General features: G+C 26.9%; 1 protein-coding gene across 1 annotated transcript; it reads left to right on the forward strand.

Annotated features, from left to right (window-relative positions):
- The first annotated feature begins 8,380 nt into the window (after positions 1 to 8,380).
- On the forward strand, positions 8,381 to 16,402 carry LOC132936414 (ubiquitin-like-conjugating enzyme ATG3). Its single transcript, XM_061003137.1, has 7 exons — positions 8,381 to 8,860; positions 9,147 to 9,335; positions 9,424 to 9,552; positions 10,357 to 10,569; positions 11,405 to 11,551; positions 11,866 to 11,993; positions 15,658 to 16,402. Exons 1-7 carry the CDS (start codon positions 8,789 to 8,791, stop codon positions 15,806 to 15,808), a joined length of 1,029 nt encoding a protein of 342 aa, XP_060859120.1. The 5' UTR covers positions 8,381 to 8,788; the 3' UTR covers positions 15,809 to 16,402.
- Positions 16,403 to 17,142: the final 740 nt, after the last annotated feature.

Genomic DNA, 17,142 nt, shown 5'->3' on the forward strand with positions numbered 1-17,142 from the left:
TCATATTACTCTTACATTTTTTTATATATTTATATACCGGGTGATTCTTTTATCAAACAACACTCATTATTTCAAAAAGTGTAGATTTTTTTTGAAAATATTTTTCTTCATAGTTTCAAGTCACTTAAAAAACAACGTATTTATTAAAAAATTATATTTTTAAATATTTTTATCCTTATAATTTTTTAACTTTTTAACTTTTTTGAATGACAACATAGGGTTTTAATTTTATATTCCAAAACAGAATATTTTTCTTAGTATTTTGATACATGAAAATTGAATTTGGGATGAGCAGTTAATGAGTTAAAAGTATTTAAAGTTTAGATGAGCGGAGTGGAGTGGTACGGGGTTACCCCGCGAAATGTTTGTCCACTTCACCGCTCATCAAATCTTTGAATATTTATAACTCATTAACTACTCATCCCAAATTCAATTTTCATGTATCAAAATACTAAGAAAAATATTCTGTTTTGGAATATAAAATTAAAACCCTATGTTGTCATTCAAAAAAGTAAAAAAGTTAAAACATTATAAGGATAAAAAATATTTAAAAATATAATTTTTTAATAAAAACGCTGTTTTACAAGCGAATCAGATAATGTACATATCTTAACAAACATTAATTCTTTGATTCTATTTATTTCTGTGATTGAAAATACACACTTACGAAATTTTACTCATTTGCACTTTAAGTTAATATATTGAGAGGCTCTCTGTAAGGTCTTATTTCATTGCGTTGAAATTGAAGTTCGCTAATACCATATTTTGAGTATGGAAATAATATGTAGAAATGATCTCTTGCTATTGATTTTATAATTCCAGCAACATATGGCTCTCCTGGAACTTTTGTATTTACAATATCACCTATTTGGTACGTTGTGGAGGCCACTGGTTCATCTAATGATGCGCCAGGTATAGGTTCGATTATTTGTTCCGTGCTTTCTTCTGTACATAGTATAGGACAGATATTGCATGTGACTGATTCATTGAATGATGGGCCAGGTATAGGTTCGATTATTTGTTCCGTGCTTTCTTCTGTACATATTATAGGACAGATATTGCATGTGACTGATTCATTGAATGATGGGCCAGGTATAGGTTCAATTATTTCTTCAGTGTTACTCTCCCTCCTCACTTGAAAAGCAGGCGCTAGGTCATCTTCGGTATTGCATCTCATTTCTGCTCTACGTCTACGGCTTGTCTGCGTTGCATTCTTTTCGCTTACAATGTCAACAATTAATTTCAACTCGTCCATCACAATTTGTGAAGGATTAATGAATTCGGAACGATACGGCCAATTATATTGCATTATATTGTATTCGGGGTAAACGTAGGTCGATGGACGTTCGCGAAATTTCCCGTAACCATTACCTGGGAATGCGACGGACAACAAGGGAGTTCTTCTAGCTATCCAAGTATTGATCAATTCTAATCGTTTAATGTCCACACTCTGAACTTGAAAAAGTATTTTAAAGATATTGAAACTAAGTGTTTGTCGACAACCCGAGTTTAACACTTTTTCAAAATCTTCAACAGTTACTTCATCAATGGACTTTCCAGAAGAATAAGCGGCCATTTCTTTTATAACTAATGTGGAGCATTTCCTGAAACTAATCATATCAATTAAAATAAATAAGAAATTTATTAGAAGAAATTGTATGTACATTTTGAAAACTAAAATAAATTTAGAATATAAAAATGTTTGTTATAACACAATTCTATACAGTTAAACGGAATACGTTGCTAGGTAAATAATAATCCCCGAGATAAGAAACTATTATAAAAAAAATATTTGAACAAAAAAAACTAGGACTTTTGACGAAAAATCATTACCCTAAAACCAAATTAATGGGGTGAAAATGACGATATTTTGCGCCTGCTAGTTTTCGGGTAGGCAACCTACAACTATGAATTGCCAATATTATATTATATTTTTTTCGTAATAATTTAAAAAAAAAATTTATCAAACAACTATGACAAATATTATAAGAAACTATTCTACACAAGCTGATCTATCAGAAAAATATGATTTCATAAAGTTTGGGTAAAAATTAAAGGGTAAATAGACTTATGTTCAAAAAAGAAACCACTGTAATTACGATATTTTGGATTATCACAATATACATTTTTTCGAAGTCATTTTAAAAGAAATTGTCTTTAGTACTATGACAAAAGTTATATTATCTTAACCGTCATGAGAACTGGTCTATCAGAAGAATACAACTCTATAAGTTTTAGGTAAGAAATTAAAGTTTAATAGGCTTAAGATCAAACCAAAATAAACTGCTAAAATATGCGAAATATTTACATTCAAGATGTGATTTCTGGGAAAATATTTGAAGTTAAGGTAAGTTCTGTATATATTAAGATTCAGTGTGATATTATCTATCAGAAAAATATAAATTCATAGAGTTTGGTTGGGAAATATAGTTTTTCTACTACATTTGGTCCGCGGAGTTGAGAAATAACGTATTCGCAGCTAGGTATACATAATAGCAGACCTAACCTACGGGGGGTCGTAATATATTAAACGAAAATTATGTTACAGAATATCACTCTTGAAGTTTATTATTTTTATACCAAATTTCTTGTATAGTATACTAATATTATAACATAAAACTGTTATATCAAATTACTGTTACATTATTTATACCTTTATGATTAAAATTTTTATAGTATTACAGTACAACACTGTATAAAATATAATTTGTATAATCTAATACAGTTATACTTTAATATTTCTATACCATAATATTCTTATAGTTTTTTACTAAATTACTTCTATAATATGTAATTATTATATCATAACACTTTTTTAGTTTATTTATTTTATAATATTAGACTACTAAACTAACTTATACTTTATTTGTTTTCCTATACCTCAGTACTCTTATAGTGTATTATTTTTATACCAAATTACTATTTATATTTTATAATATTAAACTACTAACCTATATTACTACTATAGTTTAATATATTTATATCATATTACTCTTACATTTTTTTATATATTTATATACCGGGTGATTCTTTTATCAAACAACACTCATTATTTCAAAAAGTGTAGATTTTTTTTGAAAATATTTTTCTTCATAGTTTCAAGTCACTTAAAAAACAACGTATTTATTAAAAAATTATATTTTAAATATTTTTATCCTTATAATTTTTTAACTTTTTAACTTTTTTGAATGACAACATAGGGTTTTAATTTTATATTCCAAAACAGAATATTTTTCTTAGTATTTTGATACATGAAAATTGAATTTGGGATGAGCAGTTAATGAGTTATAAGTATTTAAAGTTTAGATGAGCGGAGTAGAGTGGTACGGGGTTACCCCGCGAAATGTTTGTCCACTTCACCGCTCATCAAATCTTTGAATATTTATAACTCATTAACTACTCACCCCAAATTCAATTTTCATGTATCAAAATACTAAGAAAAATATTCTGTTTTGGAATATAAAATTAAAACCCTATGTTGTCATTCAAAAAAGTAAAAAAGTTAAAACATTATAAGGATAAAAAATATTTAAAAATATAATTTTTTAATAAAAACGCTGTTTTACAAGCGAATCAGATAATGTACATATCTTAACAAACATTAATTCTATTTATTTCTGTGATTGAAAATACACACTTACAAAATTTTACTCATTTGCACTTTAAGTTAATATATTGAGAAGCTCTCTCTTCGTGTCTCTTTATCATTCTTCTTTGTGCGTCTCTTGACATTTTTTGTGTTAAGTATAGCGGTTGGAATATCCCCTCAGGTAATTGGCTTTTGTAAGGTCTTATTTCATCGCGTTGAAATTGAAGTTCGCTAATACCATATTTTGAGGATGGAAATAATATGTAGAAATGATCTCTTGCTATTGATTTTATAATTCCAGCAACATATGGCTCTCCTGGAACTTTTGTATTTACAATATCACCTATTTGGTACGTTGTGGAGGCCACTGGTTCATCTAGGTATAGGTTCGATTATTTGTTCCGTGCTTCCTTCTGTACATATTATAGGACAGATATTGCATGTGACTGATTCATTGAATGATGGGCCAGGTATAGGTTCAATTATTTCTTCAGTGTTACTCTCCCTCCTCACTTGAAAAGCAGGCGCTAGGTCATCTTCGGTATTGCATCTCATTTCTGCTCTACGTCTACGGCTTGTCTGCGTTGCATTCTTTTCGCTTACAATGTCAACAATTAATTTCAACTCGTCCATCACAATTTGTGAAGGATTAATGAATTCGGAACGATACGGCCAATTATGGATATTCACTCAATTTCTTATGTATAGTGATTTTCTTATTTTGTTGTAATTTAAAAACGAATATCCGAAATATATAAATATGAGATTTATGTCATATGTTTATTTTATCAATTCCTATACTTGATAAAATTTTCAAAGTATTTTGACTCATTTTAAGCTATTTTCGGACTTTTTTCTATAAATGTCAAAAAAATTGTATGTGTTGAGTCAAGAAGCGTTAAAATTTAGCACAAGGTTCCTGATATATTTCTTAAAAAGCATTTGAAAAATATTAAAAATACATGGGCACAATAATTTTTAGGACACAATTATTTTCTAGGTATAAGTTATTTATTTTAATATTTTCTATTATACCTACTGCATATTTGAGCTTTTTTATTGCATACCTACGTGCTACGCCATTGTTTTTAGCGCATAAAGTTCCGAGCCCTGCTCATTAGGAATTAGGATAACCATTTAAGATATATTATTGTAAGGCCATTGGCCAAGGCATGAGAACTTACTGATGAATAATTAAGTTATTAATTATTGTGATCATTATTATAATTTATATCCGATACGTACTTTATTTTTGAATACAAAATTTTAAAATCGCTTCGATTCATATAATGGTTATGTAATATAATATACCTAGGCAACAATATTATTCCAATATTCAATAGTTTTGACGACATAATAAATAATTTTTCGCTGTAATAATCATGCGCGTCTCAACACGTTTATCAAAATAACATTCAATTAAAATATTAGGTCTCGTACAAAAATAATAAACAAAACTTAATTAGTTAACTATTACAGATATAAAATAATATTCTGCTAATGTTAGAACTATACAAGATTAATGCATTTACTATTTAATTATGTATATATAGGTATTAGGTACCATACAAATATACAACAATAATATGCAATGTTGTAAAAATTTGAACTTCAAACACTCTTAAAATGTAGTTTGACTTTTTGTAGAAATTTTTTGTTGATAAAGGTAAATAAAATTATGAGGATTCTTGTATTAAAGTTTCAAATCTTAGATTTAAAAAGAAAATTTTTTTTAAAAAACGGCTTCAACATTATAGTCATTAGCTGTGAACAAAAACATAATTACATGTTATTTACAATCATCATAGTATTTAAATAAAGGTTATATAGTACAACGGAAATGGTAATAACGCTTTTTGTCAAAAATTGAACTTTAAATGCTTATAAAAACGCTGGCCAAGTCGGGTATCGGCATGTAAACTTTCTTGATTTTTAATTTTTAGAAATTTATAACTGATATCACACCCAAGTGGTATAACAATTTGAATCCAGAAAAATGTCGGTGTGAACAGTCCCACAAAAAATCATTTTCATTTTCATTTAGTGAGATAGATCTCCGAAACCGGAGAGCGGATTTCGTTGTTTGGGGTTTTGTTACACTCACATTGGTTAGGTGAAGTGCTGTGAAGATTTTCAGAACTTTATCTTAAATAGTTAATTCACTACAGAACATTAAAAAAAATTAAAACAAATTTTATTGGGCGTTTTTTTATGTTTTTTAGCTTTAGAGCTTTTTAGTGAATGTCTGAACTATAATATTATAATATATCATATATCTAAGTAATTTAAATATTTTCTAGCTTTCTGTGGGAATGTGGTAGGTATTCAATAAATGTTACTACCTGCAAATTAAAAATTTACTAGGGAATAAAATTTAAAACCCGTGATATCCGGTATTATTATTTATTTTGTAATATATAATAAATACTAAATTAGTATTTTAGTAACAAGGGGGGTGGCGACTATTATCATAATTTAGCAAATTTATCAGAAACATAGTAAATAATACAATTTTTGACAAAGAAAAATAAAGGTCAATACGGCCAAGTGAGGGTGCTAATTCTTCATATACACTTATATTTTTAGATTCTGAGTAAACGATGAATGTATTGATTTTACAATGATGTGTGTTATTTTTTTGTGTCTGTCATCACCTTTTAGGACAATAAAAGTGCTTGGATTTTCCCAGTAATTTTCAAAAGCGACGTGAAAAACAAAAGAAAAATTAAGGAAAAACGGGAATTTTTACGCAAAATCTGTTATCGAGAAAATCGATTTTGGTTTTTGGTGTAACTCTAAAACAAATGACCGTAGGGACATGAAATTTTGACTGAATGTTTATAATTGCATTTCCTTTACACCATAATATTTTCCAAATATTTTGAGCTGTTTACGAACATTGTCAATTTCCATTTTTTTTAGTTTTTTTTCCTATAAATATCAATAAAATTTTATCTGTTCAGTAAAAAAGCTTAAAAATTGAATAGAAGGCTCCTAGGTTATTGTTTCAAAGGCAGATGAAAAAAATTAAAGGTCCTTAGTCACAGTTTTTATTTATAAGCATTTAAAGTTCAAATTTTGACAAAATACGGAAAAATCACGAAAATTAGCAAATTGTTCTGAGTTGAGAATTCATAAAAATTTTTCTTTTTAAATCTAAGATTTGAAAATTTAATATAAGATTAGTCATAAGTTTGTCTACCTTTATCTAAAAAATTTTTATGAGCGTCTAAAATTTATATTTTTACAACATTTAATATTCACTCGATTTTTCATGTAACAATTTTCTTATTTTATTGTAATTAAAAAACGAATGACTGTAGATACTTGAAAATTTCACTGAATGTTTATATTAGCATTTTCTATACACCATAAAATTTTGAAATATTTTGACTCTTTTTAAGCTGTTTACGGACATGTCAGTTTTCAATTTTTTTTAGTTTTTTTTTCTATAAATATCAATAAAATGTTATTCGTTGGGTAAAAAAGCGTGAAAATTTATTATAAGGCACCTGATATATCGATCTAATAGCAGTTGAAAAATATTAAAAATACATAGGCACAATTTTTTTTATAAGCATTTAAAGTTCAAAATTTGAAACATTCATCAAATTTATAATTTATTAATTATTTTGTAGTTAAAAATTTATAAAATGTTTAACTTTTATGGCTAAGGATTGAAAATTTAAAACAAGGCTCCACGTAAATAGGTTATATATAAATTACTTTATTCACAATAATATCATCAAATATACTTTGTAATATCATAGGCTGACTGACCGTTTTCGCTCAGAATCGTTTTTCTTATACAATGATATTATATCATTGAAGTCAAATTTAACACCATCCATAACAGTGACCCACTTGTAACCTACTGCACAGCAGAGCGACATCCAATTACCCACCTTTTTTTATATTATGTGGCTAAATAGTAAATGGGTTTCGAATTACATAATTTTGTAAATTACGTTTACAAAGTGACATTTTAAATACAATGATAATTGTAAGTATTTTTACTGATATTATAGGTATAACCCAAACTATCAACTAGTATTTAAACATTGAGTATCCATGAACTTTTACAACATTTTAATTTTTAAGCAATAATAGTGACATAGTGTTTCGGTAATTTTTAAATATTAAGAGGGTGCCACACAGTACATCAGCACGCATTCTCTCTCTCTTAAAAACACATAACATTGCAAATTTTACGCTCAGTATATCACATTAAGCTCTGTTCATTTAAAAATTAGAGTGAATTGACCTCATATAAAATTTAATAGTAAGATCATTATCTAGTGACTCTCTTAGGTTTTTCTTAGATTTTAATTTTAAAGCAAGTTGTGAGTGTTTTAAAAATGTAAATTGTCTGTGCATTTTAAAATACTCACAACTTTCTTTAAAATTAAAATATATAAAAAACCCTATGATGTTCACTTAATAATATTCTTATTTCTAAATTTTATAAGAGGTCAATTTTTAAACTAACAGAGCTAAACGTGATCTGCTGAGCGTACAATTTGCTATGTTATGCCTTACCCCCTTACCTATGCATTCGTAAGACAGAGAGAGAACACATACGAGTGTCGGAGTATAGCGCCTTCTAAATATTCAACGTCATACTCGCTTAAAAATTATTGTATCTATTGTAAAATGTTAACAAGACAACACTCTGAACAATGACAATGTTCTTACTTCTTATCTTTTACTTTTGATAACAAAAATATATTTACCCAAAAAACTTGAGCTCTCAATTTTCTTATCAGTTAACACAAACCCACGCACACACAATGGCACATATTATCACATAATATTATTTATTAATCACATTACAAAAGTTTTCGCAATATTTTGTTGTATTTGTTTCGTATCAGATTCTATTCTATCAATTGTAACTATTACGCATGTAATACAAAGGATCTACTGACCCTCAGCCGAATTGTCGAACAACAGCATTACGCGTTTTCATAGAAATTCATCCGAATTGTTCGTTCTTGTTCGTTTATCGTTTCTTTGTAGTGCATTAATTACCATAACTTATTACTATTACTATTACTTATTAGTATTTACTTAGTACCTACTTACCTCCAGCAAAGGTTTTTCGGCGACGGGAATCCAACTGGTTAATTTCGATCTCATGAACAGTATATAGGTACATCCAGTCATCTAATTGAAAGTAGTACCTACACCAAAATAACCATGCAAAACGTTATCAATAGCGTGAAGGGCACTGCATTAGGTTTTGCCGGATTTTTGACTCCAGTCTTAAAGGTACTTAATATTTTTTAGTGTAAGTATAGAAGTTGTGCCAGACTTAAATACGATTTTAATCAAATCAAGTCTTGCCTTTAAACTTCAAATTTTGTTATCTTTTCTTGAGTAAACAGTAGACAAAAAGCATAATATAACATGTCTACTGAGTACTGAGTGCACTTTCGACAGGGGTGTACTGTGACATTTATAATTCCTAGTAACAAAATTGAAGGTACATTACGTCAATTACTGTTTGATTTTATATTTTTTATTTAAATTATAAATTGATTTGTGTATTTAATAGGAATCAAAATTTAAAGAAACTGGTGTAGTGACTCCAAATGAGTTTGTTATTGCTGGTGACCACTTGGTTCATACATGTCCAACATGGGAATGGGCTTGTGGTGATGAGTGCAAGACTAAATCTTATTTGCCAAAAAACAAACAATATTTAATTACAAGGAATGTTCCATGTGTACGCCGATGTAAACAAGTAAATAATTTGATTCAATTGACTTAAAAATCAATATAATATGTTATCTGGATACCTATACCTAGTTGGATTATTAATTTTTTAATAGATTGAGAACTGTGAAGTTCAAGAGAATATTGTGGAATCCGAAGATGGAAATGAAGGATGGGTTGAGACGCATCATTTTGATTCTGCACTCTCACCTTTGAGTGAAAAAATATCTGAGATATCGTTAGAAGTATGTAAGACTACTAAGACCAATTTATTATTCAAATAAGTAGACGGTAACTTCAAAATATTTTTAAAACACAAAAATATTATGAACGTTTATTAAAGTACCCGTTTATTAAATAACAAAAACAATGTCGTCATCAGGACTGTTATAAGACTCTAATTAGTTACAAACTGGTTAAATAATACAACAACACATTTTGATATAATATAACTAATAATATCAATTTATTAACTATTTAAAAGATACAAATAATCAGTCAGGAACAGTTATTTTTACATAATCAATTTTTCTGAATAATAAGCCACTAGTAATTTATTAAAAAGTTTTAAACTTTGACTACCTAATTGATCCTTCAAGAGTAGATTTCTGTACGCATATTTATGCTATTTGTCTTTGTTAGATCAATAAACCTTTAAGGTTTCAGAACATTAGAAACAAGATTTCCTCTGTTGGAATAACTAGCATTGGTACATTTTGCGTAATTTATAGTATCTTAAACTCAAAATACAAAGGCTCATTACTAAATTGTTCACATGCAAATTCCATCTTAAATGCTTATCAAAAGTTAATCCCAAATAACAGATACCTGTGACCATAATGTTGTATCATTTTATATTTTTGTATGTGTTATTATTATCACAAAAATGAATAGTTAATTTATCAAAATTAAGTTTGTCTAAAATACTAATCACAAAGTTCATAAATATGGTTTAACTAACTGTTTAATTTAATACAAATTGTAAACATATTTTGTATTTTATTAAATAAATGCTCTACATCGTAATTTTAATATTTAAATGTTTGTAGGGAAACCTGAACAGTTTAAATGTTACAAGTCTTAACGCGGATAATCATGTTTTAAATAGTGCAACCAATGAAAACCCAAATGTAAGAAATATTAATGTTGATACTCAAAAGGTTTGTGTGGATGATGATGATGGTGATGATGACGACGAGGAAGAAGGTGATGCTGTAGATATGGATGCATTTGTAGAAAGTGGTTTGCTTGAAGACGATTCGGTTAGTTTATTTCATACATAATAACATCTATTAAAATTTTCTTGATAGATCACTTAAAAATAAAATTGGGATATTTTCAATCTTTTAAACTTTAAAATATGCATGTAAATATGGCCTAAAAATATCAAAGTATGCCCTTAAAAAATCAAATAAGACTATAAAATTAATTGATTTGAATTTTATTAAAAGAATTTCTTTGAGGTTTTTTTTAATATTTAATCATACCATTGATTCTAAAATACACATTTAAGTTTTCAGACATATTAAGCGCAATGTAAATCGGTAAAGCGAACCTAGACTGCGGCTGACAGCATATTTTTAGTCACCAAAAACTCTTATGGTATGGCTTATCTGTGTATTTTAAAATCAATGCTTCTAAATTGTGTTAAGTACATAAATCCAATGAGTAGGTTAAAAAATTCACAAAATAACAACTATATGTGTGAGTAAACGAATATTAAATAACAAATAATGGATTGCAATGTAAGCTATATTAAAATTTGTATAAAAAAAACCTATAGCAAATATATACAGTATAAAATAGAAATTAATATAGGTACTATTTATTATGATAGTAGATATACCAGGTGATTGTTTTATTAAAGAACTATCATTATTTCAACAATTTCTATTAATTAATATTTGCTAATAAATTTTAACATAATAAATATATCTTGAGTGGGAAAGGATTTAATATTCTGGAATATATTATTTTGAAATAATATTTTAAATATTATTTATAAAGTTATTAAATAATTAGTTATTTTTCAAATAACTTTTATTGATCAAAAAAAAAAATATGAAGGTAAATTTTGCATTTGTATTGTTTTTATAGGTAACTATTTATCCTGAACACACAAAAACTAAAAAGTTATCAAGCTCATCTGTTGATGAAATATTAAAAACCCGAACATATGATTTACATATTACTTATGACAAATTCTACCAAACTCCAAGACTGTGGCTTTATGGTTATAATGAAGTAAGTATTTTAAAATGTTATTGTATTGCATTAAAAATAAAACTGAGTAGTTTTTAACTTTTAAACTCTTTAAATTTAAGTTTTCTGTGAAAGTCTTGTCTTTCTAATAATAAACTTAACTTTTCATTTTTGCCAACATAGTCAATGTTTTGTATAATTTTTATACTATAAAATTCATATTATAATTAAAACAGATGTCAGTCCTAACACAATGTTACCTTACATAAACCTTACTTAATATGAAGCTTAAATATCAAATTATAAAGCTAGTTTTTCTTGTTTTTAATATAAAAATAATTGTTTATGAATCCTAGAATCAAGTACCATTAAGTGTTGAAGAAATGTATGAAGATATAAGTCAAGATTATGCTAAGAAAACTGTTACCATGGAATCTCACCCACATGTTCCAGGTCCTTCTATGGCTTCAATACATCCCTGCAAGTATGTACATTTTTCATAAAGCCGAGCTTACATATTTAAGATAATTTTGTCCGTTTACTTATTAATAATTGTGTATATTAATATCCATTACATCTAGTTTTATACTACTAATTTGCCCGGCCGACAATCTAGCATAATGTGTTCTGGTCATGATTTTAATGTGCGGCCAGTATAGTGCCTTGTCAAAATAACATTAAATAATGAATGCTTAAAAGCATTTATGAGCAATAATTATAATTTCAAATTTAATAAATATGATCTTGTACATGCTTAAAAATTGTCATTATTAAATGAACACACCTATGATTTATAACAAATAAAATGATAAAATAAATTCACTTATAAATAAGTTATTGGTATTTTCCTTTTTTATATAATTATTATTGTGAAATATATATTGTTAAATCCCAACAGTATTCTTACTTTATAAATGCTGAAGAAGACTTCTCTAATATTAATGGTGTATCCGGATTTTTTTGGACTGGAGTGGTACACACCATAATCAGGGAAAACTTAAAGAATTAATGAATAAATAAATAAGGGTCATGTTATTGTTTGATTCAAGTTATTTTAGGTACACAATTTATATATTTTCTAAAAAACTGTGATATACCAACATTTTATCATAACACACATAAGCGTGCGCAGGTCCTCTTGAGAGGGGAGCCAAGAAGACACTAGGAAAAATATTTTGTCTATCACAACAAGTGAACCAATTTATCCGTTCTTCACATTTATTGTTCTTATTTCATATTAGTTCAATAAATTTGTAGGATTTCAGAATTGATTTGCGGTTAGCTACTGTATAAGAAGTCAGTATTGTCAGTTTTCACAGAACAAACCAGTAACCACAGATAAAGCTGTCTTATCAGTTATCATTAAAAATATATACCACAGAATAACCAGAAAGAGCACCTTTTGAGTTTAACATGGGTTCTTATGGGGCACAGATTTGCAACACCTGTTGGAATATCAGTGTTCCCGGTAGAAAGATAATTCCCATTAGTCTTTGTTTCTTGTGAGACTGTTATTCCGAACAGAGGCAATTAATTTATCCTAACAAACTTGTAAGTTGCAACTTCCAAATGCATGTAAACATTAGCAAATCAGTGTGACCAGACAGAAAGAATTTTACATTTTTATTATATTCATGGGTCCACTGATATTCCAACAAATTAAACAGATTTTTGAATGCTCAACGCACGGTCTTAGAAGATAATGTCGGACATTATCATTTATCAGCATTCCGCTTAGTGAGGCAAATCCATTTCAAAATTTGACCGCTATACAATAATTGTATTGCGCGCTGCCCTACAGACTTTTTTTGAGTTTATGGCATTATAGTATTATACAAGTTTAAAATAACCTTCGACCATATTATAAACTAGCTAGTTTTTTATAAACCAACTAGATTATATGGTCGGAGAAAATAATATAATAATATAGTCCATAAAAATAACCCCGAATGCCATATAAATATTGTTCTTAACCTCAAAATAAGTCTAACCAGCAGTGCTTTTGCGGCAATATGGGAAATGTTTTTACCTCATTAATAAGGAATATATTATATTATATTATATTATAAGGAAAGGGTATTGTAGGAACAAGTTCATGAATGACTTAAATGTTTTTCTTGGATTTATAATTATAATTTTAAATTTCAATTCATAGTTTATTTTATACAAAATACAAATCATTCATATTATTATACTAGCATATTAAATTTATCTATTTTTTAAATTATTAGATTAATATTGATATTTATATAAATAGAATTAATGTATTGGATTTAATGTTGTTTTGATATTGATGGAGGTGCCTTTCTGTTTCTTTTATAATTTTGTTTATGTCTACGGTTGTATTTGATGTTGACAACCGCAGTAAATCGTCCAAATGCACATCACTCAAACGATTTCTGTATTTGTTTTTTATAAATGTTACCTTACTAAAAGCAGCCTCACATAAATATGTCGCTCCAAAAAATGTTAGAATACCTTTTACATTTGATAAAAGGGAAGGATATTGATGTTCCTCAAGTGTATTCCAAAATTCCATTGTATTATTTTTACCATTAAAAATATCTTTTAAAGTTATGTAAGAACAATTTAATTTTAGTGTGGGCCGCATATTGGGGACCGCTGATCTAGAAATAAACTTATAGACTTGCGATCAAAGGGTCACTTGATACATCCATCTAATCTATTTAGTTTAATTTCGACTTTAGAAAATCGATACTAGAAACATTGAAAAATGAAGAACTTAATATGGATAATTTATTAACTATTACGTCAAAGATTGAACAAGGTGATTCAATCCAATTGGTTGGTTGTGTTGATCAGAAGGAAGAATTTTCTAAAGCCATATTGTCCGTTTTTTTAAATAATGCGCATGTGTTTTATTGTAAAAATAGACAATTATAAAGATACTATGACTAGTAAGGGAAAATAAAAAAAAAAACAGGAAAATATCCAAACTGTAGTAAATAATAATAATAATTATGAAAATGAAACAGTTTATCTATTTTTACTGTTTATATGTACATTTATTACGTAAATACAGAACATTAATATTATTTTGTAGTTTATTCTTAAAGATAAATTTGCGCTGAATACGATGTTGTAATTATAATTTAATTACGATTTTTAGTTTTTGAGTTATAATTTTTTAAAGGTAATAAAGTCAAGTATGTCTATCTAATACGGGTTAATTATACTCGGACCCAGTTTCGGGTTTGATCGCCACGCAGACTGGTGGAGAAATTAGTGTGCTATGTTTTACGGGACGTTTTTTTGTGGTAGAGTTTGGCCTCTTTATCTCTAGTCTTCATGCTATGTATAATATTATAATACAATACGATAACACTGATTAATACAATATTATAATTGTATTATTAACTATTTTGAGATTGCATACTGTCAAATATATTAATTATATATTTTATTTTTAAAAAACAGTATATTATAAGTACTTTGACGGCAAATCTGATGGGAACAGAAAATTTTGCAGGGGAGGCAGCTGCCAAATTAAATAAGAATTATAATGATTATTATCTGTCTATTGACATGACACACTATGATTATGTGTTATAAATAATATTATTTTGTAGAAAGTAAAATAATTACATATGTATTATGTATGTAACAAAATGATGATAATAAAATGATCAGCTATTATCAACTTTGTTTTTTTTTCATAATACATTGTTTATATTACGATATTATAGTACACAAATTACAACTAGATATTGTTAGATACCTGTAATGGAATGGTAAACCTATAAATAGTCTAATGTTCATAAAATTATAAAAAGAAAATTATACTCGTATAGGTTTTACCATTCCATACAATTGTTTAAATTAATTTGATTTATTTAATTGATTACATTTTTACTGTATATCATTAAAATTGGATTTCATGAATTAATAATAATATCAATAAGATAATTTTTATTTCTTCTGATAATACCTCTTCAAATGTAGGTAACTAACATACTGAGCCACTTAACTTAGAATGGCAAATACCCACCAACCCCTATCCATGTAAACATGTATATGCTTAATAACAACTAACATTATTATAAAAATATAATTTGAATACTTTTATTACATTTTTAATTAATATTAAGTTGTTTGGCATCAAATTAATGATTTTGAAATATTTACAGGCATGCAGATATTATGAAGAAGTTAATCCAAATGGTGACCGACGGTGGGAGAGATTTAGGAGTACACATGTACTTAATTATATTTTTGAAATTTGTTCAATCAGTCATACCAACTATAGATTATGATTACACTCAAAATATTAATTTATAGTAGGAGTCAAGTAGTTCAATTAATTTGTTTCTATGAATATATCAGAGTATAATAAAATGTATTTTAATTTAAAATGTATTCTTTAAACACAATTAATTGATAATTGATACAATTAAAATCAACAGTTTATGTGGCCAAGCAATCATATACTAAATTGTATTAACAAGCCATTATTATTTTAGTTAATATAATTTATGTTAATAATAAGAAGTATAAATTAACATTTTTATCAAAAAAACTTATTTTACTTGGAAAGTTTTTATTAGCAATGGATAACAGTTAAAAGAAAACATTTTTACAAATGTATATATTTTACTTATACCTAAAAGGTTAAAATTTTATTTGTACTTATTTTTATATTGATCATTGTTGAAATTTCAAACTGTATAAATACTATTTAATATGACATAATGTGAATTCAATTTTTTGCGATTGACTTTAAACTTAAAATTAAAAATTATTTAGAATATTTCTTTAAGATTCTTATTGTTATGTTTTTTTAAGTTTTCATTGTTGAAATATATGCCATTTGTTTATAGTTTATTTTTAATCTATTGTTGCTTATAAAATATAATAACAAATATTTTGTTTGCATTAATTGTGTATCTTACAGTCAGCATCGATTTATCCCAAAAAATAGTTGGATTACTGTATAGTACCGGAACTTCAACAAGGAACCTGCATTGTCTTTATTCAAGTCACACAAACAAATTTTAAGCATAACATGTATTTTTTCATGTAAACATGCTTTTATTACAAATACAGCCCTTGACATTTTTTTAAATATAATAGGTTAAGTTTTTTAAACATATAATATGGCTTCCTAAAAAGGTTGATGATCCCTGGTATAGTGTTTACTTCTTAGATCTATGTAGAACTGTAGAAATAATATAATAATGTATTATCGCTTGTCAGTCTCGTTGGTTCTTCAAGAAATCTAGTTAATAAAAATGCTACTTAGATTAGAAAGATGTAGACAAAATGCCTTAAAGGTCTGTACTTTCGCATGGGTTTTCATAATCATATTTCATAATAACTAAAAACTTAGCTTAAATCTGTGAACACAATGAGTTTATATTATTATTAGATGTTATTTTGGATATATTAATCAAAATATTTTTTGTATTCTTTTAACTTAATAATTAGTTACCTATGGACCTATAATACATAAAGGATTATTCATTATTCAGCAAAATGTAATTTCTTATAAAATATTTGTATTTTAATTATATTAACTATAGGTCTGTTTTTTTTTTAAAAATATTTTGAATTCAAATGACTGTTAAGTTTGTGTCAAAATATGTCTTAAATAAACATTCATTTATGCATTAAAA

Source organism: Metopolophium dirhodum, chromosome 1 (assembly GCF_019925205.1).
Source record: "Metopolophium dirhodum isolate CAU chromosome 1, ASM1992520v1, whole genome shotgun sequence".
NCBI classification, from domain to species: domain Eukaryota; kingdom Metazoa; phylum Arthropoda; class Insecta; order Hemiptera; family Aphididae; genus Metopolophium; species Metopolophium dirhodum.